The sequence below is a fragment of the Alosa sapidissima genome, chromosome 15 (genome assembly GCF_018492685.1).
Source record: "Alosa sapidissima isolate fAloSap1 chromosome 15, fAloSap1.pri, whole genome shotgun sequence".
Lineage (NCBI taxonomy): Eukaryota > Metazoa > Chordata > Actinopteri > Clupeiformes > Clupeidae > Alosa > Alosa sapidissima.
This window is the reverse complement of record NC_055971.1, coordinates 15,022,474-15,039,475: the sequence shown is the minus strand read 5'-3', so window position 1 is coordinate 15,039,475 and position 17,002 is coordinate 15,022,474. Positions and strand designations below refer to the sequence as shown.

At 39.7% G+C, this 17,002-nt stretch overlaps 1 protein-coding gene and 1 pseudogene across 1 annotated transcript; both read left to right on the top strand.

Annotated features, from left to right (window-relative positions):
- The first annotated feature begins 1,250 nt into the window (after positions 1 to 1,250).
- Positions 1,251 to 13,603, top strand: LOC121683249. Its single transcript, XM_042062793.1, has 3 exons — positions 1,251 to 1,379; positions 2,097 to 2,563; positions 13,066 to 13,603. The coding sequence occupies exons 2-3, from the start codon at positions 2,106 to 2,108 to the stop codon at positions 13,505 to 13,507; spliced, it is 900 nt and encodes a 299-aa protein (XP_041918727.1). The 5' UTR covers positions 1,251 to 1,379; positions 2,097 to 2,105; the 3' UTR covers positions 13,508 to 13,603.
- LOC121684577 overlaps positions 5,835 to 17,002 on the top strand; it is a 27,585-nt pseudogene continuing 16,417 nt past the window's right edge.

The following is a 17,002-nucleotide window of genomic DNA, read 5'->3' as shown; positions in this document are numbered from 1 at the left end:
TTTGCTGTATGATAACCAGCTAAATTGTGTTCTAAGTCTAATACAACGACCATAAAGATAGCAAACTGTTGTGCATGTTCAAGGAACATTGTCCGTATTTTATTATGGTCTTGGAAACAATCTGGGAACCTGAAATGAAACTAAAGCACACCATAGGACACACCTTTATCCTGCCCCAGTACACCCAGCCGATTTTGGATATAAGCACGTTTGAACTAGGATAACCACGTCTGTCTCTTTGGTACAGATCTATTTCATTCATCCACAAAGTAGACTTCGACACATAAAAGGTAAGCATTCATTCACCTTAATGTTGGTAGAAGACAGGTTGCACTGTATGTATTAGCATGTATGTATGTATAGAGTATAGAGTATAGAGATGTACTGTATAGAGAGGGGAAAAACTGTGTAACTGCTTTGGTGTCAAGAGTGACCTGGAAGACACCTCTGAAGAAGAATAGGACTGTTAAAATCACCATCATTGATTAATGTTACTCAAATTCTCAGGGAATGTTTTAAAGTCAAGGGTGGAGCATGAGAACAAGCAATATGTTCCAGAGTTAAGAGTTTTGATTTAGAAAACAGCACCTAATCTTAGAGGAATTCTGACAGTTCTTCCAAAGATAATGTATTTTTTCTACATCAAGGGGTAATGTAAAAACAAGAAAAGGTCATTGGTAAAAAAGTATAAAAACTGTCATCAAATCAGGAGCCCGCTCCATGGAAAATATTCCCGATAATATTCTCAGATGATAACAGATATAAGAAGAACTAAACACTAGTTTGGGAGTATGAAGAACTGTCAGACAAGCAATATGTTAAAACAACTGTAGTATTAGGATGAGGCACACCACCAGCGTAATAGCACACCAACAGTGTCCCTGGCACTTTGAAACCAAGCTAACCCATACCATTAAGTCATCTTGATGAGGCCTGTTCAATTTAGGACTAACTGAGAGTAACATAAGCTTATTAATTCAATATATTCAAATTAATGCAAATAGTGAAGCTGATTTTTATCCATTTTTATCTATAAATCTGTTCAAATGAATACAATAGAATTACAACTAAGGTCCTCTCCTACACTACTAAGGTTCTCTTACTTACTTACTGTACACCACACCCTCAACACATGAGCACACAAATGTTTCCTACACTGCCTACACAGGAAGCCAACCATCATCCCCATTTTGCTTAAGGAAAGTAACCGGTTTATTTGCACCATTGCCATGCACCATAGACACTTCTACTGCATCTGTCTATACAACCAATAAAAGGCCTCTGCAAGTTTTCATGTAGTTAAAAGCGCTGTCTGACAAGAACACATTTGGATATATTTTTTACTCAATCAAAGCAAAGATCTTTAGACCACTTCAGAGGTGAATATGTCTTTATTTATATTCTCAATAAATTTTACACCTATGTGAACTAATGTGGACAGCAGAAGCACCTTTAAAAGTGAAAAAAATATAATCTACCAGTTCAATTGAACAAATAGAAAGGGGTCTTGTCAAAATATGTTTACACGATTTCACTTTCAGTTATGTTCAGTTTATTATGCTATACCGGTATTCAAAATGCATGAATTTAATCATCAGTTTACAATGAGAAAGGGAATATATTTTCATGGGTATATCCTGGGCAGTTGTCTAAAATACTAAGAGGAACTAGAGAAAGATAGTCACACACAAGGTGATGTAGGTAGATGAAACTGTTTTTCATGGTGTACATTTGTCCAATCGAAGAGCAATCTAAGGGAACTTAACATTAAATCATATAACGTTCTTATCCTCATAGCCATACACGTAAATTATGAAATCTCTAGGTAGGTCGAAGTTGCACATTAATTAAATGATAAAAATGAAGTAATAAATCAATGTATTATTCATTCTTTTATTAATACATGCCTGTGTTGAAAGACACATTTTGCATGGCTCACAAGGATCACAAAGATAGGAGGCCTACAAGATATATTCCATGTCAAGGCCTTTTTAACAACTTGGTTGTTTATATGAACATATTTCATTTTGACTCAAATTTTGTAATTTTATATCTGTCTTTATTTGTCTGAATAAATTCAGGTTTTTTTCCCTTAGGGCTTCAAGATGTGGGCAGAATATGACTTTCCTCCATCAGGTCCGCCACGTCTCGAGAGTCTTGTTGCACCAGGTGATAATAAAATTTACACCATGTACCATGGCACATCAAGAGAAGCAGCTGCCAGCATTTTGGAGTCAGGCTTCAAGAAGTCCAGTGGGGGTATGCTGGGACCTGGAGTCTACCTCAGCAGGGATCTGCAGAAGGCCAGCCGGTATCCTCTGGATCTGCCTGAGTCACAGAGAGTCGTCCTCAGAGTAAGGGTGAATGTAGGCAGGGTTAAAAGAATAGATCGCCAAGGACACCCCCTGCAGAAGACCTGGCATGACAAGGGGTACGATACCGCCTGGTGCCCTCCAGGCTGTGGCATGGTGAAGAGCGAACTGGAGGAGGACTGCGTATGGGAACCCAGTCGCATCAGCTATATTGATGCCATTCACCCATACCTGGGTTCAGGTGTCCCCACGTATGGAGCAGGATTTTCAGGCTACCGCTAAGAGTTCACTGTTATACACAATTCTGTATGAATTTCAATTCTTCCAATATACAATAAGCAAGTCATTACTTTTAATAAACTTCTTTACATACACATATTCAGTGAATGTAATTTGTGCTCAAGCAGGCGCGTCGTTAGACCTGGGCATTCGGGGCTATAGCCCCGGATCTATGGGCCGTCAACAACAACAACAAAAACTCTAATCGTGAATGAAATAAATAGCCCCATAGAAGAGACTTTTGTGTTTTGTGTCCATTGTGTGCATTAACAGCAGCGCAAGAAAATCTGACGTGATCTGGGCAGGTTTAGAATCATTTGTTGCAAAATGTTACAATTTCAAGTACCTTCTCCTCTACGCTATTACGCATTGCTGTTTCGTGCTTCTACTAACTAGCCTTAGCGAAATAAGTGTACAGAAGGACAAATGGATATTAGAAGTTTCTTTAGAAAAAAAAGGGCAGAGCAGGGACAAGAAGTGGAAACTCACAGTGCGTCATCATCTCCCGCAACCCGGGAGGACATTTCGATCAGCTCAGGTTCGTGAAACGCAGCCCTCAAAGACAACGTTGATCAATGCTGGTCTGATGTTACTAGCTAGCAGGCTACCACTGCACCTCACTAACTTGAAGGGCACTTTGTTTGAATAACTAGAAAGAGACACTAACTTACGTTTGGTTCTGTAGAATGGAATCACATTCTTCACCACCAACAAAAAATTGTTTTCCATGACAGTAGGCTTGTCGCCAGTCTTTTTTACCACAGGTTAGCAGTGCAGACTTATTCATTCACTGACGTTGGTATAATTCCAAGAAACGGTCGAACGTGACCTTCAGCAGCGAGTTGAGCGGAGCAAGCGGCAAAAGTTGAGCAGAGTTGAATGAATGAGGAGCGAGCGGTTTTCACAGACGGACTTTGGCTATAATACCTAACATCAAGCTATTTCCCTTCACCAATCCAGTAATTGTGTCCAATATTATACTTTCAGTGATCATTTGAAATACATCGCGGTAATAAACAGACTGCAGTTTCAATATATCGTGATTTACTATTGAATCATGGTCACATGTGCAGTAAATATGGTAAACCTGACCTCGTTTGAGGGGGCTTCCAAGCAATGCATGCTGGGCTTGATTTTGACAGAATGGAACTTTTTCTTTGGGCAAAAGTTCGTGATACACAACCCAAATGCATTGCTTTCAAGGCACCCATACTGTAGCCCATTAATTGAAGGTGATGACGTCCAAATGTTTATCCCGAGATGAACGCTCACACCTGTGCACTTGACAGAGGTGCATGACGATGTTTATTCTACAGGCTATTTTAATGTCATATTTTGGTTGTTGTATGTGGTGCACTTTGGCAGAAGAGACGTTCTCCTCACTAAACATCAAAATATTCGGAATGCCGTGACGTGAGTCATTACGATTGGCCTTCCTTTTCATTCTCAAAGTAGGTTAAAATGTCATGTTCATCAGCCCGATTTTCAAAATCTCTCGGGGGAGAAACCCCCGAATCCCCGGAAAAAAGGACTCTAACTTCTGGGCTGTAGCCCCGAATGTTTTCAATAGCTAGCGACGCCCCTGTGCTCAAGGCATACAGTAGCCTATGTCAGAAAATAATATTAATAGACTAGGTGCACGAAAGGCTTTTCCTATACAGTACACTCATGTATTTCCGGTGAAGTGTTAACTGTGCTGTAATGGCATCTTCTGTTATATTCTGCTCCTTACATCTTCACTCCAACACTGAATACCTTGTTTGCCCATTAATAAAAAGTTTAATTTGCATAAATCCTTCTACATTGTAACATGCTGATTCCGTAGTGCAGCACCCAACCGAGTCCGTGTAGACAGTTCAAACACACCTGGCTCCACCGGGAACAAACCAGCGCACAGAGAGCCTTTCATGCATGTATAGTCTATTGGTATTAGCCATAGACAGGTATTAGCCTTATTCATGCGGCGGCCATTGTGTAAACCAAAAGGAGGCTAAAGGGTATGGGTACACTGACTATATCATTAATGCGTTTTTTGTCACCTACTGGCGAATCCATGGAACACAACAATCCTATGATTTGTGTACTGTGTAGCCTCGTTCTGGTTTACAATGGCCACTGCTTGAATAAGGCGAATCAATTTGAAAAGTTGCTGTCAACAAGTTATGCATTACTTCATAAAAAAGGCTTCGTAAGACACAAAGGTTGAATCTGTTTGCTCCTGCATGTTTGACATATTGTCAATTAAATGCATCTCAAGTTGTGGTTATATTAAATAGTGTAGTGGGTAACTACAGCAGTCTGACTTTTTCAGTAAAGATTTTTTTTTTCCACATCAAGGGGTAGTGGAAAAACAAGCAAAGGAGATTAATACAACTATAATAATAAAAATATTCCCTCTCCATGCAAAATATGGCCTCAGATGATCACAGATAAGGAGGAGTAAATACTACAGTAGTTTGGGAATGTGAAGAACTGTCAGACAAGCAAATATGTCAAAACACCACTAGCATAATAGAACACAAAAGTGTTCCTGACACTTCAAAACCAAGCTAACCCATAGCATTAAGTCACTTGTCATCTTGATGAGGTCTGTTCAAAAAGTCTTACTGAAACCACACCCTCAACACATAAACACACATAATGTTCCCTACACTGCACAAAGGAAGCCAACCATCCTCCCCAAATTAGCGTAAGAAAAATAACTGGTTTATTGTGAAATGAAACTGAAATGACACATGAAGACACTTCTAGACACTCCTGAGCATGATCAGTTAATTTTTTTCCCTTTTGGATACGTTTGGCAGCCTGCCCTAAGTACTTCCACTGTTAGCCTTTTGGCTGCAGGCGCTGAAGCTGGTCAAACTCGGTACTCCTTCTCCACATGATCAGTGTTTTATTCAAGCACTGTAATGTTGAGGTATTTAAACTTCAACCCCCCTGCACACAGATCATGTTGTATAAAAACACCAGTAGCTGTATGATAACCAGGTAAATGGCGTTCAAGTCTGACACAGTGGTAGACAACAGAGCCATATAAAGGTTTCTATGGCTCTGGTAGACAATAAAGATAAAACAAACTGTTGTCAATGTTCAAGTGAATCATAAGAATCTGATAATCAGCATTCTATCATGGTCTGTCTAAGAAAATGGTCCTGGAACCTGAAATGAAACTACAGCACACCAAGGGACACACCTATAACCTGCCCAAAAACACCCAGCCGATGTATAAAAGCATGTTTGAACTGTACAATAAACACATCTGTCTCTTATGTAAAGATCTGTTTCATTCATCCATAAATTAGACTTTGACACAGCATAAGAGGTAGGCATTCATTCACCTTAAAGTTGTTAGAGGACAGGTTGCACTGCATTTATATGTATGTATGTATGTATAGTCTGTGCTGCGTCTCTCTCTCTCCTACAGGTGAGCTGGGCACAGGTGTTTAGAGTCGCGCTAATCACTTCCTGGTCTGGGCCTTAAAACACGCTTCAGTTGTGACAGGGTGGTCCACCACTGCCGCTCCGTCTCTCCCACACCGTTTTGGATTTTGCTTATTCATTGCACCGCATTCTACTGATTGCTCACACTTTTATTTTCCAAATCCAACATCACTACTGACTTTACTTAACCAACTCTGTTAAGTTCTATTTGTTTAATAAATCTAATATATATATATATATATATATATATATATATATATCCCTACTCCACGTGTGGCCTTTCCCTTCTCTGTTACCTTGCCCTGCGCCAGGCTTGTAACAATAGAGTACTAACGCTGTGCAAGTGAGTCATCGCAAACAATGAGAGTTGAAAGGATATTTCTAATGAGCATGAGCCAGTTGAACATCCATTCTTCAATGCAAAGCCAAACAACAAATGTGAAGAGACATGCATGAACATGCATGACATGCAACAGTTTGTTATGTTTTTATGGGCTAGGTTTGCCCAGGTTGTTTTTGTTGCCGTTTTTGGTGCCTGGGCTGTCCACAGAGATCGCGTTTTTGACAGTGTATTCAGGACACAGACAGCTAGAACAAGCGGTTGTTTAGGTGATGTTTGCAGTGAGTGACATAAAATGTTTTAGCCTAAAAACGCGTGGCATCGCTTAGAGCACCTTTAAAGGGACACCAGGCAACATTTTCGAGTTAATTAATCATCTTCGTAAATCGGTATATGGTTACTCATTACAGGGCGAATGAAGACTCTCTCGCCCGCCCCTACTGCCTGTAAGAAGAATATCCCGCTTGCAAGTTCGGTGTATCCGACCTTCAGTCTCACAAAGTCTCAGACATCGCGAGAAGCAGGATCAGTTTACATCCTGCATCCCCAGCACAGAGGCAGGCTAACGAAACGCTAGCGATTGTTGCAAACGTGTGTATAATGGCAGAGCCGGCGAAGAAGCAGCGAAAACCCTTGACAGAAGATGCAAAGAAAAGGAGAAGAGCTTCAGACCGAGCGAGGGCTCGCACACTTATCGACACATACAGACGCTAGGGGGAGCTTCGTAGAGAAAAAGCATCAGGCTTGCCTGGTGTCCCTTTAAGGTGTAGGGCAATGAGCCTATCAGTAAGGACCATCATTAGGCCACAGCAATACTTTTTGAGCCAATGAAAGATTAATAGCACATATTGCAGGTCAGAGCAGAAGTCAGTTTAAACCAACTAGTGAGGAAAAATTAATAATTAAGCTGAATTATGACCTTTAAAAATTACAATCTACTGAAGTGTCTCCATGTCCACTAAATGAAAGTTTAGATAAGGTGAAGTAAAATATTATTATATACTGTACACACACACACACAAACACACACACACACACCCACACACACACACTGAAAGCAGCACCTAACCTTTTGGTCCCTATCAGGTATTATAAAAATCAAAACTGATTAGCCTTTACACTCACTGACTGGCTGACAAAATGATGCAGTGATTTTACCTGAATGGTGCTACATGAGTGACTGAATGGTTTGGTCTACTTTCTAAACTAGTTACTGTAGTTCAAGGCATACGGCAGTGCACATGCCATCAGAGTGATGACTAAATAACTTCACATATAGATTTAAAGGAGTGGACTGAGGCGTCATTCTTAATAGCGACATGTGCACAAATATTTCCTTCACACAATTCACACAGAAAATAGGCCTTGGCATAATCTTTCAGACCCTCTCAGGTGTGATTGCAAGTTGTATTTTTATGAATTTCACTATTTAGCAGAACCGTGACAAGCCCTCACACTTTGGATTTGTGGCTGTGCTTACAGCAGTGGGAGCGTTTGGCTTTGGGGAGATTTGTGCAATATTATATTATTTCTTAGGCCCAAAAATGTAAGCATCACTCCTGCTTACTACTGAAATATTTTGGAGGGGCTTTGAACTAACATCTTTGGTCTTTTAGTGACTGTCTGACCAAGATTATGTAAGCATTACAGGTATGTAGCAGGGGTGTCCAAACAAAACAAAAAAAATCTAACCGTTCTTACAAACGTAATACCATTTCTTATACACCAGGGGGCAGTGTGAGCACCATTTACAAGCCACAGTAATTTATGCATATTTTAAAGGCCTCTTGTGACTTATTTTCCACTTGCTCATCTGTTATTAAAAGATTTCCTTATTCCCTAATGTATTTCATTAGAATATCTTCACCTCTATGCCACAGAAGCTCAACATGGTTTTGGTTATAGGTAAGACCGTAACTCACACAATCAGAAATTTATTTCATTAGAATATCTTCACCTCTATGCCACAGTTAGTTGTAGTGATGTGAAGCTGCAACATACTTAACAGAGGTGTAAATATGTTTTGAAAAGCATGTTATACTTTTACTTTTACACATAATAAACATGTAATACAATACAGAATTGCTCCATTGAAACACAATCCATTTATTTCATTTTTACAGGGCATATAATATATATATATATATATATCACATATTGCAGGTCAGAGCAGAAGGCAGTTTATCCCAACTACTGAGGAAATAAACTAGTGATACAATTAAAACCAATTATGATCAGTGACCTTTACAAATTACAATACAGAAATGTTGATCTGAGAAGAGCTCTAAATTTCCTGATATGATACAGCTACGATAAACCCTGGTGTGGTACTGTCAAGAGCAGTATGGAGGGAAATGGCATGTAGACGCTCAGAAGAATTAGTCATTGGTGTTATTCTGCCACTACTGGATAAGCTTAATAAAGAAGGATAAATGAAAGCCTGGGTTGTTGTACACCTAACGCAGAGAGACCCAGACAGGATCTGAATACTGCAGCTTTGATTATTAAGTATTTATTTAACCACTAAAAGACTTGTTAAACTTATTGTAATCACAGCTGGGGTGTGAACATTATGGCTATATATGATGACGGAACATTTGATCTGTGTTCAGGTAAACATAAAAAAAACAGATAATCAGCATGTTATCATATTCAAAGAAATGGTTCTGACCTGGACCCTGAAAAGCCCGAAGCCCTAGCCAGTAGGCCCACGACTGCCCCATTGCCGTAAACTGGACCAGGTTTAATAGAGACACACCTTGTGTTTCTGCCCGCTACAACCAATAAAAGCCATCTGCTTGTTCTCATTCAGTTGAGAGTCCACTCTGATGAGAATTTTTGCATTTGGGACCATTTGAACCACAGCAAAGATCCTCATAGACCCCTTAGAAGGTGAATATCTCTTCATTAAGAGATATGAATAGCTCTGGGACAACTCTAAGACATGATATGGACCAATTCAATTCAATTCAATTCAAAGCAAAGCACTTGTCCTCAAGGGGCAATTTAAAAGGCATTACAGTAGCTTATTCAATATTCAATATTCAAGGGACAAGGGACACAATCAACAACATAACCAGCACGCATACTATACGATCAACCAACACACATTTCACAGGCTGGACTATCACACAATACACACCACATATCATCATTCATCACAAAGTACTGTAGTAGTTATACAAATGTTAAAAGTTCTTAAAGTGCTTCCTTAGTAACCTGACTCTCGCCAGATGAATTTCGTTCCGCCTAGCTCCACTCATCCATCTCGATCCATTGGAGAGGTGTTTCAGAAGGCTGGGCCTTATCAAAAATCCATGCATATGATTTGGATACGTCACATCTATGAAACTTCCGCCCTGCGTCCTGATTGGCTCTACCATAAAATCTGGTGCCGAAATCACTCTCAATGGAAGCGATCCCAGATGGATGTGAGTGGAGCTAGGCGGAACGGAATTCATCTGGCGAGAGTCAGGTTACTTCCTTAGTGCTTCAATTAAAAAAAAGTGCATATAGAGGCTATTACAATCATGTGAGTCGGTTATCATTCATAAGCTGGACAGCCCTCGGGATGAAGGTTGCCTTCCTCCTCTGTGTCCGGCAAAGCGGACAGTGGAGTCTGCGTCCTGAGGGGAGCCACTCAAACTCAGGAAACAGGATGTGAGAGGGGTCCTGAATAATCCTGCGTGCTACAATCTGTTGATCACATAGGGCAGTGAGAGTTCGGACGGGCTGCTCAATGATTTTTGAGCAGACCTTAACCACATTCAGCAGGCGGTTTCTGTTTTGCAGGGTGATGGAGTGGAACCAGCTAGTGAAAGAGAAGGTTATTACATTTTCAATGAAAGCATAGTAGAATGTGGTGAGAATGTCTTTTTTAATCCCAAATGACTTCAGCTTCCTGAGTACTGTCTCTGATGGCACTTTTTAAGGATTTCCTCTGTGTTAGAAGAAAACCTTAGCAGGTTGTCGAAGGCTGTTCCCAGGTATTTGTATACCTCCACTATCTCCACTGGTTCCTGCTGGATGCATGGGCGGATTATGAACTTTCGGGCCCCTGGGCCCAGATTTATTAAGGGCCCCCCACTTATTGTTGTATATGTGGGAGGGGGGGTTTGGGGGTTGTCCCCCAGAATTTTTGTAATTTGTTTGATGTGATTTCCTGTATTCTGGTGCATTTTGGGGATGGCCAATAATACAGTAAATTCAATCAGATTCATAGCCAACATCCTGATTTGTTGATATTGAGGCAATGATTCCATGCAAAGGCTTGGGCTTCAGGGCCCCCTGACCCCTTGGGCCCCTGGGCCTGGGCCCGGTAGGCCTGTGCAGTAATCCATCCCTGGCTGGATGATAGTGGTGACTGCCTCAGCCAACTGTCTCTGTTTGGGTGAGAAGGTTACAATGTCCTTGGTTTTGCTTATGTTCAGCTATTTGATAGTAACTACAACAGTTTGACTTACAGTTAAACTAGGTAAACAGGGTTAAGTACACCTTTCCTTTGTGAATAGAATCATGTCTGACTAAACCATCAGGAAAGCATGCACCACCACAATTCCAATTCTTTGCTTTGTATTGAAATAAGCATCCATATACATTACATACGTATAGATACATACATACATACCTTTAGGTCTCTCTGAAAGTGAAAGATATCCTCAAAGTATAAGTGAAGGTAGGCAGGGTGAAATGGTATAGGCCTACTATTAGTGCTGTGTGGCCTCCGAACTGTGCCCCCTGGTCGTAAGTGAAAAACTGTAAATGTATAGTAACTGCTTTGGTGTCAAGAGTGACCAGGAAGACACCTCTGAAGAAGAGTAGGACTTTTAAAATCACCATCATTGATTAATGTTACTCACTAAAATGTGAGTTTCAGTGGGATTTAGAACTGTCATTGCCTTCTGCTATTGTGTCAGAGCTAACCTAAATGTAGGTCCTAATAGACTGTAATTGTTTCCCAAAAGGCCTTGATTAAAAACAAAGGTTATGTACAGTGTAGTTCAGTTGACTTAGGTTTTTGTGCCTTTCTTTAACATCTGTTCTACATGACTCGGCATGGCAAAGTGGAGCCGAGATTAAGAATGAAAGAGAAAATAAACTTCTTAATTCTGAGGGAATGTTTTAAAGAAATTTTGGAATTCTCAGGGAATGTTTTAAAGTCAAGGGTGGAGCATGAGAACAAGCAATATGTTCCAGAGTTAAGAGTTTTTAGAAGATTAGAAAGATTTAGAAAACAGCACCTAATCTTAGAGGAATTCTGACAGTTCTTCCAAAGATAATGTCCTTTTTTCTACATCAAGAGGTAATGTAAAAACAAGAAAAGGTCATTGGTAAAAAAAGTATAAAAACTGTCATCAAATCAGGAGCCCTCTCCATGGAAAATATTCCAGATAATATTTTCAGATGATAACAGATATAAGAAGAACTAAACACTAGTTTGGGAGTGTGAAGAACTGTCAGAGAAGCAATATGTTAAAACAACTGTAGTATTAGGATGAGGCACACCACCAGCATAATAGCACACCAACAGTGTCCATGGCACTTTGAAACCAAGCTAACCCATACCATTAAGTCATCTTGATGAGGCCTGAGAGTAACATAAACTCATTAATTGAATAGATTCAGATTAATGCAAATGTGAAGCTGATTTTTTATCCATTTTATCTATAAATCTGTTCAAACAAATACAATAGGATTACAACTAAGGTCCTCTCCTAAAAAGTCTTACTTACACCACACCCTCAACACGTAAGCACACAAACGTTTCCTACACTGCCTACACAGGAAGCCAACCATCTTCCCCAAATTTGCTTAAGGAAAATAACCGGTTTATTTGCACCATGAAACGAAACCAAAACGACACACACAGACACTTCTACTGTACGCCTCCTACAACCAATAAAAGGCCTCTGCAAGTTTTCATATCGTTAAAAGCGCTGACAAGAACACATTTGGATCTATTTTTTACTCAATCAAAGCAAAGATCTTTAGACCACTTCAGAGGTGAATATGTCTTTATTTATATTCTCAATACATTTTACCCCTATGATAGTGAAATAATAATGGATAGCAGAAGCACCTTTAAAAGTGAAAAAATATATAATCTACCACTTCAATTGAACAAATATAAAGGGGTTTTGTCAAAATATGTTTACACAATTTCACTTTCAGTTATGTTCAGTTCATTATGCTATATTCAAAATGGATGAATTTAGTCAATAGTTTACAATGAGAGAATATATTTTCATTGGTATATCGTGGGCAGTTGGCTGAAATACTAAGAGGAACTAGAGAAAGATAGGTGGCGTAGGTAACCTTCCCTTCTGTAGATTATGTTTTTCATGGTGTACATTTGTCCAATCGAAGAGCAATCTAGGGAACTTAACATTAAATCATATAACGTTCTTATCCTCATAGCCATACACGTAAATTATGAAATCTATACCCATGTCGAAGTTGCACATTAATTAAATGATAAAAATTAAGTAATAAATCAATTTCCATGTCAAGGCCTTTTTAACAACTTGTTAAATGTTTTGTTTATATGAACATATTTCATTTCGACTCAAATTTTGTAATTTTACATCAATATCTTTAATTGTCTAAATAAATTCTGTTTTTTATCCATAGGGCTTGAGTCAAGATGTGGGCAGAAAATGACTTTCTTCCACCAGGTCAGCCTCGCCTCGACAGTTTTGTTGCACCATGTGATAATAAAGTTTACACCATGTACCATGGCACATCATGGAAGGCTGCAGTTGCTATTAGGAAGACAGGCTTCAGGCAGTCCAGTGGGGGTATGCTGGGACGTGGAGTCTACCTCAGCAGGGATCTGCAGAAGGCCAGCCGGTATCCTCTGGATCTGCCTGAGTCACAGAGAGTCGTCCTCAGAGTAAGGGTGAATGTAGGCAGGGTTAAAAGAATAGATCGCCAAGGACACCCCTTGCAGAAGACCTGGCATAACCAGGGGTACGATACCGCCTGGTGCCCTCCGGGCTGTGGCATGGTGCCGAGTGGTCTGGAGGAGGACTGCGTGTGGGATCCCAGTCGCATCACCATTATGGATGCCATTCACCCAAAGCTGGGATCAGGTGTCCCCATGTGTGGAGGGGCATCTTCAGGCTACTACCGCTGAGAGTTCATTGTTATACACAATTCTGTATGAATTTCAATTCTTTCAATATACAATAAGCAAGTTATTACTTTTAATAAACTTCTTTACATACACATATTCAGTGAATGTAATTTGTGCTCAAGGCATACAGTAGCCTATGTCAGAAAATAATATTAATAGACTAGGTGCACGAAAGGCTTTTCCTATGCGCTCATGTATTTCCGGTGAAGTGTTAACTGTGCTGTAACGGCATCTTCTGTTATATTCTGCTCCTTACATCTTCACTCCAACACTGAATATCTTGTTTGCCCATTAATAAAAAGTTTAATTTGCATAAATCCTTCTACATTGTAACATGCTGATTCCGTAGTGCAGCACCCAACCGAGTCCGTGTAGACAGTTCAAACACACCTGGCTCCACCGGGAACAAACCAGCGCACAGAGAGCCTTTCATGCATGTATAGTCTATTGGTATTAGCCATAGACAGGTATTAGCCTTATTCATGCGGCGGCCATTGTGTAAACCAAAAGGAGGCTAAGGGGTATGGGTACACTGACTATATCATTAATGCGTTTTTGCCACCTACTGGCGAATCCATGGAACACAAAAATCCTTTGATTTGTGTACTGTGTAGCCTCGTTCTGGTTTATCAATTTATCAAAGGCGATTTTTCAATTTGAAAAGTTGCTGTCAACAAGTTATGCATTACTTCATGAAAAAGGCTTCGTAAGACACAAAGGTTAAATCTGTTTGCTCCTGCATGTTTGACATATTGTCAATTAAATGCATCTCAAGTTGTGGTTATATTAGATAGTGTAGTGGGTAACTACAGCAGTCTGACTTTTTCAGCATCAAGGGGTAGTGGAAAAACAAGCAAAGGAGATTAATACAACTATAATAATAAAAATATTCCCTCTCCATGCAAAATATCGCCTCAGATGATCACAGATATAAGGAGTAAATACTACAGTAGTTTGGGAATGTGAAGAACTGTCAGACAAGCAAATATGTCAAAACACCGCTAGCATAATAGAACACAAAAGTGTTCCTGACACTTCAAAACCAAGCTAACCCATAGCATTAAGTCACTTGTCATCTTGATGAGGTCTGTTCAAAAAGTCTTACTGAAACCACACCCTCAACACATAAACACACATAGGACAAAGGAAGCCAATCATCCTCCCCAAATTAGCGTAAGAAAAATAACTGGTTTATTTTGAAACAAAACTGAAATGACACATGAAGACACTTCTAGACACTCCTGAGCATGATCAGTTATTTTTTTTTCCCTTTTGGATACATTTGGCAGCCTGCCCTACTTCCACTGCAGGCGCTGAAGCCGGTCAAACTCGGTACTCCTTCTCCACATGATCAGTGTTGGAGAAGGAATAAGTGCATTTATTCAAGCACATAATGTTGAGGTATTTAAAATTTACATAAGTATTTTCAATATTACAATTTGTGTAATGCAACACATAACAGTCACATAGATGTCAAAGAGTTGTTAACAGCACCAGCAAATACAGATTTCCCCCTTTAAGCTGTTCTCTAGTAGGATTCACTGAACATTTCCTCCTTATAGAGTTATTTTACATTTTCCTTTTTCACATTCACTGATATCACTCCCCTGCACACAGATCATGTTGTATAAATACACCAGTAGCTGTATGATAACCAGCTAAATTGCGTTCTAAGTCTAACACAGTGGTAGACAATAAAGATAAAATAAACTGTTGTCAATGTTCAAGTGAATCACAAGAATTTGATAATCAGCATCCTATCATTGTCTTTCTAAGAAAATGATCCTGGAACCTGAAATGAAACCACAGCACACCAAGGGACACACCTATAACCTGCCACAAAAACACCCAGCCGATTCAAAGCATGATAACCACATCTGTCTCTTATGTAAAGATCTGTTTCATTCATTACACCTACATTATGGAATATCAAACTTCTCTGACAACTGTTCCAAGAGACATTTAACATATGCATATACTGTAAATTACAGTGGCTTGTAAATGGCTCTCACACTGGCCCCTGGTGTGGAAGAAATGGTTTTACGTTTGTAAGAACGGTCAGAATTTCTTCACACTGACTTTTCTGGTCACTTCACAATTTTTGTTTGGACACCCCTGCTACATCCTGTAATTCTTACATAATCTTGGTCAGACAGTCACTAAAAGACCAAAGATGTTAGTTCAAAGCCCCTCCAAAATATTTCACTATAGCAAGCAGGAGTGACGCTCAAATTTTTGGGCCTAAGAAAGAATATAATATTGCACAAATCCCCCCAAACCCAAACACTCCTACCAGGGGCGGACTGGGACCAAAAATCGGCCCTGGCATATTTGGCCCAAACGGCCCTCAAATCGGTCTGGCACACCTAAATACAAAATCTTTGCATTACCCTTAAATATGCATATATTTTCAACTGTCATGAAGCACTGAAAGTGATGTAGGCCTCATTGGTTATCACTCTGACTGATCAGAGGTAGGCATGGAGCACATGATCTCCATATTCAAGTAGGCCTAGGCTATACAAGCAATTATTAAAGAAGAGTTTCTGCTTGAATCAGAGAATCATTTCAAATTATTCAATAGGCTACATTTAAACTATACAATGCTCAATTGACAGCAGCACCAAAAATGTATAAAGAGTTAAATTACCCAGATTGTCGTAGACATTAATGTAATTTATACCAGTTATCACTGCAGGACAACTGAAACAACACGAAATAAACAGGGCTGTTGCTAGAAATATATTATTCCTGTAGGCTATACTACCTACATTGCTGGTACATTTCGGAACAGTATAGCTATGAACTAATTATTTAAAGTGTCTTCCAGTAGCCTATCGTATAGCCTATATACAGTATAGCTTAGTTGACTTGTGCATGACTTGACGTTTTGTAGCCAACATTTCCGTCAGTGTAGGCCTACAGTCTTTTAGCCCATCTTCACCATGATGACCCTTCTCAGATAGAAACCTTCTCTACTTTGAGCGACCAACCACCACTCAAGCCATCAATGTTGAATTTTGGGCGTCTGACGGACACTGATCAATCTGACCAATAGGCCTAACGTTGATTTGACACTCTTTTGCTGTCCGGGTTTGCAAATCATTAATTTAGAAAATTTAAGTTGCACTATTTGTTATTATAATCACAGCACGTCCTTACTATGTTATCATTAGGCTACCATATCATTACATTATCAATGAATAAGTCATCATAATCATTATCGTCAGCATGTCACACATAGCCTACCTGCTCGCACTCTCCACCACCTGCTCACTGTCCCTCTGCTCTGCTTACATCCTCGTTCAAACTCAACAAACTTCAACATGTTGCTGACATATGCTGCTAGCCTACTTGCAAAATTGTATTTTTGAAGCTTCTACATTGGTGTTAATTTTGCACAATTGTCACTACCGGCACCCGCCGCAATTTTGTGTAGGCAACTTCGATTAACTTGATGCGCTCACAGAATCCTGGCTCTGAGCCAAAATGGGA